This window comes from Anomaloglossus baeobatrachus, chromosome 6, assembly GCF_048569485.1.
Source record: "Anomaloglossus baeobatrachus isolate aAnoBae1 chromosome 6, aAnoBae1.hap1, whole genome shotgun sequence".
NCBI classification, from domain to species: Eukaryota; Metazoa; Chordata; class Amphibia; order Anura; family Aromobatidae; genus Anomaloglossus; species Anomaloglossus baeobatrachus.
Window position 1 is genome coordinate 400611711 of NC_134358.1, and position 13628 is coordinate 400625338.

Sequence of the window (13628 nt, forward strand, 5' to 3'; positions counted from 1 at the left end):
GAGGGGCTAATCGAGCAGATGAGGCTTGTGCAGGTGGGGGAGGAGCAGATACTGCAGGGTGCACACCTGCAGCCCCCTGCACCAAAGCTGGCATGATGAGGGGCTGCAACTGAACAAAGGGGCCAGAAGGGCTCATTACTGCCCCAGCACCCAGGGGGTGGGGGGGGGCAATCTTGCTGAATAAACTGAGAGGGGGTGGGGGGGGTAGGGGGTGCACCATGTCTGCAGATCCTTCTATGAACGAGGAGCCACAGTCATGGTGTCCCCCTGTTATTGTTAGTGACGGTGGTGGTTCTTTTAATAGCAATTCGGGGAGGCAGGGGTTAACTAATACCGGCCGCGGCTCTGCACTGACAGGGAGAGAATGTCTGCATGCAGCAGCCACGGCCGGAAGCTGGGATTGAGTGAGGGGGGAGGGATCTGCATGAGTTGCTGGTACATGGGGGTTAGCAGCTTCCGACCGCAGGACACATGTGGCCAGGGGGACAGTCCTGGCTCACAGCCGCTGCGGCCGGGAGCTGGGTGAAAGTGTGCGGTACTAGGCGCACGCACGAGAAGTGCGCACGCCCCGTGACGTCACAGCTACCGACCGCAGGTCCACGCTGCCAGAGGGACAGTACTGGCGTGTAGCCACCGCGGTCGGGAACCGAGAGGGGGTTTGGGGGGCTAGTCGCGAGGCGCAAGCACGAGAAGTGCACACGCCCCGCAACATTATCGGTGTGGATAGGTACACCGAGCGGACCGCCTACCGCCGGGGATCACCGCCTGAGCCTCAGGAGCGACGGAACGCGGCTTATCTAAGAAAGCATTAAGCCAGGCGTCACCATCCCTCCCGATTCTGTCCCTTATGGCAGCAGCCAAAGTGTCGGCCATCTCTCACCAGCAGCAAACTGTGTCCGGGTTGCCAGCAGCACAGCAGCGTCCGGGTCTCAGGATGAGGAGAGGCCGAATCCAGGAAATAAGGGGTATTATATAGGGGATCCACTAGTGAGGAGAATAGTGGGATTGGACACCATAAAGGAGCAGGGTTCGGGCATGGGAGTGGGATTTTAACCTCTTACATACCGGGCTCGGCAGTCAGAGTGCATTCAGTGCAGCCTCACTGACCTGCCCTGCACTATGGGCAGGACACTGATCTGAATGAGAATCTGCCTTCAGAGCTTATTTTAAATTAAAGGGGATGTTACTAGTATGCTATGTGAAGCCGTTCTCTGCTCTCCTGATCTGAATGCAGAATTTTGTATTCTTCTACCTAATAAAATACAGCATTAATCCCATCTGCAGTTGTCTTCTCCAAGTGCTTCAGCCTCCATCTCAAAGACAATCAGTGTTGTAATACAGCAGAAAGCTGCAGCTACTCACTTGTGTGTTATGAGACAAAATTCAGTTCTACTGTTGTATTTTATTTACAGTCTTACATGGGTAACACCCCTTTCATTTAAAATAATCTCTGAAAGCAGATTGTCAAGCATATCTGGTCTGGCCCATAGTTCTTAAAAGCTCATTTACACATTAAGAATGTGTGTCTTTCTCTGGAATAAGTAGCATTGCAGATATCAAGGTATCATTTTATTAAGCTTCCTATAGCCAGCAGCCCGGGGGTGCTTTGCTGGTGACTGGGGATTTATTCAAAATTTTAGGCATACTGAACCAGAATGGCTACCACAGCATCTTGCAGCGGCGTGCTATTTCATCCAGTTTGCGTTTAGTTGGACCATCATTTATTTTTCAACAGGACAATGACCCCAAATACACCTCTGAGGCTGTGTAAGGGTTATTTGACTAAGAAGGAGCGTGATGGGGTGCTACGCGAGATGACCTTGCCTCCACAGTCACAAGACCTGAACCCAATCGAGATTGGGTTGAGATGAGCTGGACCGCAGCGTGAAACCAAAAGGGCCAACAAGTGCTAAGCATCTCTGGGAACTCCTTCAAGACTGTTGGAAGAACATTTCCGGTGACTACCTCTTGAATCTCATCAAGAGAATGCCAAGAGTGTGCAAAACAGTAATCAAAGCAAAAGGTGGCTACTTTGACGAACCTAGAATATGAGACATATTTTCAGTTGTTTCACACTTTATTTCATTCCACATGTGTTAATTCATAGTTTTGATACCTTCAATGTCAATCTACAATTTTCAGAGTCATGAAAATAAAGAAAACTTTGAATGAGAAGGTGTGTCTAAACTTTTGGTCTGTACTGTATATTGTACACCTTTCTATACATAACATATACTATTGCATACATTACACATTATGCAAATCTATATACTCTGCACACCTATGCACATTACACAAATACTTGACAATTTTTACGGTTCCAATTTGTATGCCAACTGAGCAGGGTATGCCAATCATAATGCCTTTTTAAAACAATGCTCCATTTCGAATGGCTTTGCCACTTTCATAACTACTCCATATTTCTTTCCCACAACAAGAATTTTTGATTGGATTGCTGAGGCTCTTTCCAATTATACAAAAAACTAAATAGTTTTCAAAGCCAGCTAACCCGTATACTCCTGTGTGTGGATTCCAGTATTAATCCAGCAGATAGTCCGCACGGAAAACCAGAGCAGGAGCCAGCCACGGGAAATCCAAATGAAAAAACTTTATAACTCCAGCGGACAAATTTGAGGATGCAGATATATATTAAAAAATTGTTTGCATTTGCAAATCTTTATTTTGAAAAACTTCCATAAAATTGGAGCCACACTTCTGGTCGGTGAAGGAAAAAGATTAGGAGTGGTAGCCTCCTTGGACTATGCGTTTTGGCGTACAAGCGCCTTCTACATGGTCTATCAAACTAAAGGCTAGACTGCCAAAATATAAAAAAGGGGAGGAAAGGAAAAAGTGAAGGAAAGGGATTAAAATCAAACATGAAACCTCCCATGTTTTAACCCTATGATGGCAAAAGCTCCTTCTATACTTGTTCATGGAAAATCATTAGTATAAGTAACACATATTCATACATGGGATAAATATATTCATATTATATGGCATTAATTCATAGATGTTACAATATAATAGATCAGAGCAGATAGAACTATATATCAAATGTAAATTTATCATTTTTATATATTTTTTTTATATTTTTTTTAAACAAAATTGTTATAATAGTCACCCATAATTATTGTAACCCTTATAGTATATGTATTATTTTTTATATTTTGGCAGTCTAGCCTTTAGTTTGATAGACCATGTAGAAGGCGCTTGTATGCCGAAACGCGTAGTCCAAGCAGGCTGCCACTCCTAATCTTTTTCCTTCACCGCCCAGAAGTGTGGCTCCAATTTTATGGAAGTTTTTCAAAATAAAGATTTGCAAATGCAAACAATTTTTTAATATATATCTGCATCCTCAAATTTGTCCGCTGGAGTTATAAAGTTTTTTCTTTCCAATTATGGTGCATCCTAGCATCATACATAATAAATTGTTTATGGGCACATCTGGTGAGGTGGATCTCTAAGGCATAGGTATGGGTGAACAGCACAGACCAGACATAACTGTGTATCAGAACGGGTCTTGACAGACAACAATCAGGGAGGATGAGGACAGTATGATATGCAGGGTGGCAGTCAAATGAGGACAGTAGGATATGCAGGGTGGCAGTCAAATAAGCACAGCGGATATCACAGATGAAGGAGAGCTAGGTGGAATAGTGGAAGTATAGGAAACCGGTCTCATCTGTCAAGGAAGTAGTAAATCACAGGAATGCAGTCTGTTATCTTCTGGCAGGGCAATGGTTAAACACAGGAGTAATTGAGAAGTAAATTCAGTGTGGTATCTTCTGTTAAATTCGCAGGAATGCAATGAAGTATAGAGTAAATTGGACATTAGCTTGAAGAGGTGCATTACCCTGATTGCAGAGGCCAGGTTTGAACAGCTGCAAGAATTTGGTAACTTGCTGGTAGTTTGCTGTGAACAATGCCTTATTAAGCTGGGATACTTTGAGAAATATCTCTTATTGAAGCATGGAATTCAGGAGAAGCGGAGGATATGATAGACACCTAGCTGGACAAGGTGAAGTAGTGGCAAACTCTTTGCAAACTTGGGGCAACTGAAACAATGATTCTTTCCAAAGTTGGCCTTAAAAGATTTAGGGCATTATTTCAGAAGGGTTTGATGAGTTACCTGAGAAACCTGCCATGGACTACTCCAATGAGATGTGGCTATAGGAGAAGGATGCCAGACCACTCCTCAAGATTACTCTTTTTCTGGAAAGCCCTGACATTCCTGGAGGATTGGCATTATACATGTTTATAAACACATTACACACAAATGCTTATGTACTAATGGATAATTTCTATATTTCTATTTTATACTTTGTAACTCTGAATATATATATATATATATATATATATATATATATAATATATAGATATAGATTGAATATATCTATCTATCTATCGCAAAAAATGCCGTTAAAAACCAGAAGTGGTTAATAAAACGGGATTGGTGTCTTTTTTTAAAAATATTAATTTTTATTCAAGAATTTTTTTTTTAAAAAAATTACATATAATACATGTTTAGAAAAATATATATAGGACAGGATCAAAACCCAAGATAATGCAGCAATGGTAAAACAGATAATATAAATACTCAGTGTGTTGACCAAAAGATGTAAAAATCCATAAATATATATATAGCATATAACTAAATAAAGTGCAAAGTGCTTTTTTTAAAAAAATACAGCTATATATAATATGTATGGAAAGAAGGTATGAGGCAAACTAGCATATTAGAATAAAGTGCCTGGGAAGTGCAAAAAAGTGTTGCTAGATTCAAAATACCTTAACAATGGTCAAGAATATTCTGTGTACCGCTATATCCCAAATACATGTTTATAAACACATTACACACAAATGCTTATGTACTGTACTAATGGATAATTTCTATATTTCTATTTTATACTTTGTAACTCTGAATAAATATATATATATATATATATATATATATAAACCGTATTTTTCGGACTATAAGACGCACCGGACTATAAGACGCACCCTGGTTTTAGAGGAGGAAAATAGGAAAATAAAACTTTAAGCAAAAAAATGTGGTCATGACACACTGTTAAGGGGCGAGGATCTGCTGCTGACACTGTTGTGGGGCTAATGTCCCCAAATTCTCCACTAAGGTACCCAATCCTGGTAATGATCCTCCTGCCTTGTATATGATCCTGCTATAAACCCTCATCCTGCTCATATACCCCTATCCTGCTCATATACCAGCATCCTGCTTATATTCCCCCATCCTGCTCATATACTCCCATCCTATTGATATACCCCCCATCCATCCTGCTCATATTCCCCCATCCATCCTGCTCATATACTCCCATCCTGTTCATATACCCCCATCCTGTTCATATACCCCCCATCCATCCTGCTCATATACTCCCATCCTGCTATATGCCCCCATCGTGCTCATATACCATCCTGTTCATATACCCCCATCTTGTTCATATACCCTCATCCTGTTCATATGCCCCCCATCCATCCTGCTCATATACCCCCATCCTGTTCATATACCCCCATCGTGCTCATATACCATCCTGTTCATATACCCCCATCCTGTTCATATACCCCCCATCCATCCTGCTCATATACTCCCATCCTGCTATATGCCTCCATCGTGCTCATATACCATCCTGGTATATGGCCTGTATCCTATGGCACAGAGAAAAAAAAAAAACGTTTATACTCACCTTTTCCTCACTCCCTCCAGCACCGATCATCTTCCTCTCTGCGCCACTGATCTGTGTGTATGGAGCCGTTCCCCTGCAGCATCGCGATGTCTTCCTGTCTGTGCCGATCAGCTGATCAGCACAGATCAGCTGACCGGCACAGACAGGAAGACATCGCGTGCTGCACAAGGACGGGTGAGTACACTGATTCACTGCACCCTGCGCTGATGATGACGCGCGGGGGGCAGTGAATACAGCCGCACATGATCATTCCAGGCTGTGATTGCCAGGGGTGATCATGCGGACCGGCTCTTTACTATGCACGCGTCCCCGCTCGTCCTCCCGCCCACCTGTCAGCGCCGGCTTCTGCGCTGAGAAATGGGCGGGAGGATGGGCGTGCATATGTAATGAGCGGGCCCACATGGTCACGGCAGGCGCTGCTGCTTGCTCGTGCCCCCGATGACCTGCTCCACCGCAGCACCGTCATTCCCGGCCGCAGCCATATAGTCAGACCATAAGACGCACCCCCAACTTTCCCCCAACGTTTGGGGGGAAAAAAGTGCGTCTTATGGTCCGAAAAATACGGTATATATAATTGCATTATTCTGTCTGTCTGTCTTGCTCCAAAATTACGTAATTACAGTGACAATCGTCGCATTGGCCGGTAGGCCAGGCCTCGCCCCCTGCACACATTGGCCGCTCGGCTTGGCCCCGCATACATTGGCTGCTCAGCCCCGCCCCCCGCACACATTGGCTGCTCGGCCCCGCACACATTGGCCGCTTGGCCCCACCCCCCGCACACATTGGACACCTATACGTCTCCCCCTCCAGGACTACTCCTCATATTATACTCCTCTCCCCCAGGACTACTACTCCTATTATACTCCTCTCCCCCAGGACTACTACTCCTATTATCCTCCTCTTCCCCCAGGACTACTCCTCCTATTATACTCCTCCTAATATAGTCCTCCTATTATACTCCTCTCTGAGGGATGCGCAGCATGGGGGATGGAGCACGATGGGGGTGCGCAGCATGGGGGGATGAAGCACGATGGGGGGTGTGCAGCATGGGGGGGATGAAGCACGATAGGGGTGTGCAGCATGGGGGATGGAGCATGGTGGGGGTGCGCAGCATGGGGGATGGAGCACGATGGGGGTGCGCAGCATGGGGGATGGAGCACGATGGGGGTGCGCAGCATGAGGGATGGAGCATGATGGGTGTGCGCAGCATGGGGGATGGAGCACGATGGGTGTGCGCAGCATGGGGGATGGAGCACGATGGGGGGTGCGCAGCATGGGGAATGGAGCACGATGGGGGTGCACACCTCCCTCCAAAACACACACACACCGCCACAGACACACCACACAACACACCACACAACACACCACACACACTGGGAACCACAAACACCGCCCTACACAGACACCCACACACACAGACAATGCCGCACACACACAACACCCAACACACAAACACCACGGTACACACAAATATACGCACACACCGCGCAACACACACACACATTGCACAAAACATACACAATAAATTCTAGAATACCCGATGCGTTAGAATCGGACCACCATTTAATATATATATATATATGTGTATCTATATATATATATATATATATATATATATATATATATATAAAATCATATTTTACATATTGACGAGTCATATTTTATTTTTACAGATAAACAGAAGGTTAGTTAAATTCTCCACTGAATCACTTATTTAGGAAAATAATGTATTAGTAGGAGACGTTCTTGATGTTCATTATGTACACTAGTGAATCAAACGTTACGATTGAAAATAAGGAACAGGAAAGAAATATGTGCACACAATGAAAAATATAAAAATTAGCTCATTAAAACACCATGTGGATCTTATTTTAAATGAAAACCATTTTGTACTTAAAAGTACAAAAATGCAAAGAAAGAAATAGAAATATAAAGAAAGCTCTTCACACATACTAATCACATAACCGCTCACAATAAGCATATACACTTCACACACCTTGTACTTTGTGCACATACATCATTGTGAAGCATGATATATATACATATATACAGTGCCTACAAGTAGTATTCAACCCCCTGCAGATTTAGCAGGTTTGATAAGATGCAAATAAGTTAGAGCCTGCAAACGTCAAACAAGAGCAGGATTTATGAACAGATGCATAAATCTTACAAACCAACAAGTTATGTTGCTCAGTTAAATTTTAATATATTTTCAACATAAAAGTGTGGGTCAATTATTATTCAACCCCTAGGTTTAATATTTTGTGGAATAACCCTTGTTTGCAATTACAGCTAATAATCGTCTTTTATAAGACCTGATCAGGCCGGCACAGGTCTCTGGAGTTATCTTGGACCACTCCTCCATGCAGATCTTCTCCAAGTTATCTAGGTTCTTTGGGTGTCTCATGTGGACATTAATCTTGAGCTCCTTCCACAAGTTTTCAATTGGGTTAAGGTCAGGAGACTGACTAGGCCACTGCAAAACCTTGATTTTTTCCCTCTTGAACCAGGCTTTGGTTTTCTTGGCTGTGTGCTTTGGGTCGTTGTCTTGTTGGAAGATGAAATGACGACCCATCTTAAGATCCTTGATGGAGGCGCGGAGGTTCTTGGCCAAAATCTCCAGGTAGGCCGTGTTATCCATCTTCCCATGGATGCGGACCAGATGGCCAGGCCCCTTGGCTGAGAAATAGCCCCACAGCATGATGCTGCCACCACCATGCTTGACTGTAGGGATGATATTCTTGGGGTCGTATGCAGTGCCATCCAGTCTCCAAACGTCACGTGTGTGGTTGGCACCAAAGATCTTGATCTTGGTCTCATCAGACCAGAGAACCTTGAACCAGTCTGTCTCAGAGTCCTCCAAGTGATCATGAGCAAACTGTAGACGAGCCTTGACATGACGCTTTTAAAGTAAAGGTACCTTACGGGCTCGTCTGGAACGGAGACCATTGCGGTGGAGTACGTTACTTATGGTATTGACTGAAACCAATGTCCCCACTGCCATGAGATCTTCCCGGAGCTCCTTCCTTGTTGTCCTTGGGTTAGCCTTGACTCTTCGGACAAGCCTGGCCTCGGCACGGTTGGAAACTTTCAAAGGCTGTCCAGGCCGTGGAAGGCTAACAGTAGTTCCATAAGCCTTCCACTTCCGGATGATGCTCCCAACAGTGGAGACAGGTAGGCCCAACTCCTTGGAAAGGGTTTTGTACCCCTTTCCAGCCTTGGGACCCTCCACGATCTTGTCTCTGATGGCCTTGGAATGCACCTTTGTCTTTCCCATGTTGACCAAGTATGAGTGCTGTTCACAAGTTTGGGGAGGGTCTTAATTAGTCAGAAAAGGCTGGAAAAAGAGATAATTAATCCAAACATGTGAAGCTCATTGTTCTTTGTGCCTGAAATACTTCTTAATACTTTAGGGGAACCAAACAGAATTCTTGTGGTTTGAGGGGTTGAATAATAAATGACCCTCTGAATAAACTTTTCACAATTTAAAAAAAAAATAAAAAAAGAAATAACATTCTTTTTTGCTGCAGTGCATTTCACACTTCCAGGCTGATCTACAGTCCAAATGTCACAATGCCAAGTTAATTCCGAATGTGTAAAGCTGCTAAATCTGCAGGGGGTTGAATACTACTTGTAGGCACTGTATATTATTATACAGTATATATAATATATATACCATACATCCCTCAGAGTAAATACATCACTTAGATTACCTAACATGTTGGTTAATCACAATTGGTTACAATATACATTATTAAAACGCATGATTTTAAGGTCAACAACAGATTTATGGAGTCTTAAACTGCTATCCTTTAATGAACTTACAGTCCCATGCCATGGTTGCCTATGATCCAACCATGTGTATGAGTGGGAATTACTACTGTCTTTTCACATTTAAGCTGGGAAACAGCAATTCCACTTTTGTAATGGTCTTCAGGTAGTCAATAGATCTGCTTTTTATTTCTTGCTCTTTACTCCCTGGAATTCCTTTGTAGGTCCACTTTTTCAGAACATTTTGAGAAGTTATTCAAGTGGCAGAACAATGTAACATAACCTCTGCTCATACCGGTGGTCACACAGCCTTGCCTTCTTTCTTTGTCACTTTTAGGGCAGTAAATATTCAGTGCTAACAATCACAGATGAAACATTGGAACAAGAATCACTCTACTTGAATGCATTGTGGATGCATTTTTCTATTTAAAGGGAATCTGTCTGCAGGTTTTTGCTATGTAAGCTCAAGCAAGCATGTTGTAGAGGTTAAAAAAAAGAAAAATCAACTATGCCTCTCTCATCAGGCACCATGCTGTTGTTTACTTAAACTAAAGGCTTTATCACTTGGTGAGTATCATTGCTAGGACACTGCTGGAGTCAGGGTCTCTGCTTCTACATGATGCTCTCAGATGAGGTAGCAAAAACCTGCTGACAGATTCCCTTTAAGACTACAGCATAGTATCTGATATATGGCTTATAATCCCTGATTACTGTGTGTCTAATAATGCAGGCCGTGTTAAAGCTGAATTTTACTTTGGACACATTTATCATTTGAAATATCATATAACTTCTGTAAGATCAGTGCCGTCCTCCTTATAAGCAAGTGTAAACTGTATAATTATGCAGAGGCATATCTTCATTTTTCACTACATTAACTAGTGGTCCATGATAACATTTCAATCTGTGTAATATATTCTCTAAGGTTTTTTTGACAGTAACATACACCATAGGTCACACTAGACTGACGTTTTAAAACTGGATCTTGACACATTCATGATATATTCAAGCTTCTGAGCCTCCGTCCAGCCTAAAGTATGTGTACATAAGAATACTGAACATTTTGTAATATATTGTCTGCTAGCACTAAAAAGTTACAGCCTGTATAGATCAGAGCTGCATTCACCATTTTGCATTTGAAATGTCCAGCCAATTACATTAGTTTCCCAATTGTGTTTATTAATAGTGATGAGCGAGCACTCTCATGCTCGGGTTCTCGGTACTCGTAATGAGCAGTTAGGTGCTTGGATGGGCGCGATTCGAGTACCCGAGTATAATGGAAGTCAATGGGGCACTGAAGCTTTTGTTGCTATTGTTTTCTATTGGATTGTTTCTGGCAGACCAGTAGAAGCTGGATTGAAAATACTGCGTCCATCGGTATTCAGTCCAGTTGTGGATTCCGGGCTGGTGCTCAAAGTGCACACATTTTCTTATCAGTTGTGTAGAGCTCAGATATTTCACCTGACAAAACTGATATATGTGGCAGTACTCACAAATCTTTATATGTTTATATTCCACTGAAACTGCCCTGACTAAAATCACAAATGACTTACTTACTGCCAAAGCTAACAACCACTTCTCTGTACTCCTACTTCTAGACCTATCCTCAGCCTTTGACACTGTTGACCACTCCCTGCTACTACAGATCCTCTCTTCCCTTGGCATCAGAGACCTCGCCCTCTCTTGGATCTCTTCATACCTCTCCAACCGCACTTTTAGTGTCTCCCACTCCTACACAACCTCTTCATCCCGTTCTCTCTCTGTTGGTGTCCCTCAAGGCTCTGTCCTGGGACCCTTACTTTTTTCTATCTATACATTTGGCCTGGGACAACTCATAAAGTACCATGGCTTTCAGTACCACCTATACGCCGATGACACTCAGATCTACCTCTCTGGTCCAGATGTCACATCTCTGCTGTCCAGAATCCCGGAGTGCCTATCGACTATATCTTCCTTCTTTTCCTCTCGCTTCCTAAAGCTTAATGTGGCCAAAACTGAACTGATCATCTTTCCTCCATCTCACCTGCACTCTCCACCTGACCTATCCATTACAATTAATAACATCACGCTCTCCCCAGCACCCAAAGTTCGGTGCCTCGGAGTGACCTTTGACTCTGTCCTGTCCTTCATACCACACATCCAATCCCTCACCACCTCCTGCCGTTTTCAACTCAAAAATATTTCCAGAATCCGCCCTTTCCTCAATCCCCAATCTACAAAAATGCTAGTGCACGCCCTCATAATCTCCCGCATTGACTATGCAACATCCTCCTCTGTGGTCTCCCTGCTAACACACTCGCCCCTCTCCAGTCCATCCTTAATTCTGCTGCCCGAATGATCCACCTCTCTCCTCAATACCACCCCGCTTCTCCTCTCTGCAAGTCCCTCCATTGGCTCCCAATCTTCTATCGTATCCAATTCAAACTACTAACCCTGACCTACAAAGCTATCCATAATCTGTCTTCTCCATATATCTCTGAACTAATCTCTCGCTACACTCCAAAACGTAACCTCCGGTCCTCCCAAGATCTCCTTCTCTCCTCCTCTCTCATTCGCTCCTCATGCAACCGACTCCAAGACTTCTCCCGAGCATCCCCAGTCTCCTGGAACTCGCTGCCTCAACACGTCAGACTATCTACTACACTTGCAAACTTCAAACGGACCCTGAAAACTCATCTGTTCAGAAATGCCTATAATCTACAATGACCTCACTGCCCCACCACCGCGCGGAGCTGCCGCCCCACCACCGCGCGGAGCTGCCGCCCCACCACCGCGCGGAGCTGCCGCCCCACCACCGCGCGGAGCTGCCGCCCCACCACCGCGCGGAGCTGCCGCCCCACCACCGCGCGGAGCTGCCGCCCCACCACCGCGCGGAGCTGCCGCCCCACCACCGCGCGGAGCTGCCGCCCCACCACCGCGCGGAGCTGCCGCCCCACCACCGCGCGGAGCTGCCGCCCCACCACCGCGCGGAGCTGCCGCCCCACCACCGCGCGGAGCTGCCGCCCCACCACCGCGCGGAGCTGCCGCCCAACCTACACCCCACCTACTGTCTCCTCCCCAAAATCCTTTAGGATGTAAGCCCACAAGGGCAGGGCCCTCTTCCCTCTGTGATAGTCTGTCTATTGTAACGTGTATATGTATTCTGTATGTAACCCCCTCATGTACAGCACCATGGAATCAATGGTGCTCTATAAATAAACAATAATAATAATAATAATATGTTGATTTAATAACTTCTATGCTGTTTTTTTTTTTCTACCTACAGTGCCCGTAGCAGACATAAAAGCAATATTGACTGGTAAGGACTGTCCCCACATGAAGGAGAAAGGAGCCCTCAAGCAAAATAAGGTGAGATATCTCAAAAGTATATGATTCTTATATTCAGATATTCTCATGCCTACCTATAATTATTAATCGTAGCTGCTTGCGTCTTTCCAGTGGCACAATTTGTCACTGTGTTAAGCAAGTCTATAATTAAAAGATGACATGTATGGTTGCCTTGAAGCTTTCATAGTCAGATAATTACATAGTGAACCTCTGGAGTGTCAGGACCCACATTACTAATGGAAAAAGTGCTTTATCTTGTATAACCAACCATTTAGTATAATGGTAATAAAGCTAACACATCCAGGTAAGAATGAAATTGTTTTACCCTGAAGAATATCTTTTCTATTAGCATCTATATTATAGATGTAGATTGTTTTCCTTTGGTTAGAATGGATCTCTATCTATGTGCTTGTAGAAAAAAAAGGGCTAGCCATTTTGGACCTCATTAGTGATGAGCGAGCGTGCCCGACACTGCTCGTTACTCAATAGACCATCGGGGTGCTCGGATACCCGCGGAGCTCAGCCACCTATCACAAGTGGTCTGATGTTTCTTCCGTGAAATAGCTACGTACCACAATGCACAAGCTTGCTTCACTGCATGATGTGTGTGGACACTCCAAGGAAAGCCACTTGCAGTCTCTGAATTGCTCTCGCACAGGATAAATCAATGTTCTCAGATGTAGTGTGACCCCTCCAACTCACTATGCTCTTTTTATGGCTAACTGTATGTGGGCGGTGACCCAAGCAGGCCAGTCATTGACTTTCCATAATGCTTGTTATTTGTGTCAAGCGCATTCAAGCGTCTGACAAGATCGAATCGAGTAACGAGCATTT

The 13628-nt window shown here is 44.2% G+C and overlaps 1 protein-coding gene across 3 annotated transcripts in view; it reads left to right on the forward strand.

The window, feature by feature from the left end:
* ELMO1 (engulfment and cell motility 1) overlaps nucleotides 1-13628 on the forward strand; it is a 512012-nt gene that overhangs the window by 491832 nt on the left and 6552 nt on the right. For all 3 annotated transcript variants that reach the window (XM_075315126.1, XM_075315127.1, XM_075315128.1), the window contains one exon: nucleotides 12733-12815. In XM_075315126.1, the coding sequence (XP_075171241.1) occupies nucleotides 12733-12815 (83 nt within the window). The remainder of the gene's footprint in view (nucleotides 1-12732; nucleotides 12816-13628) is intronic.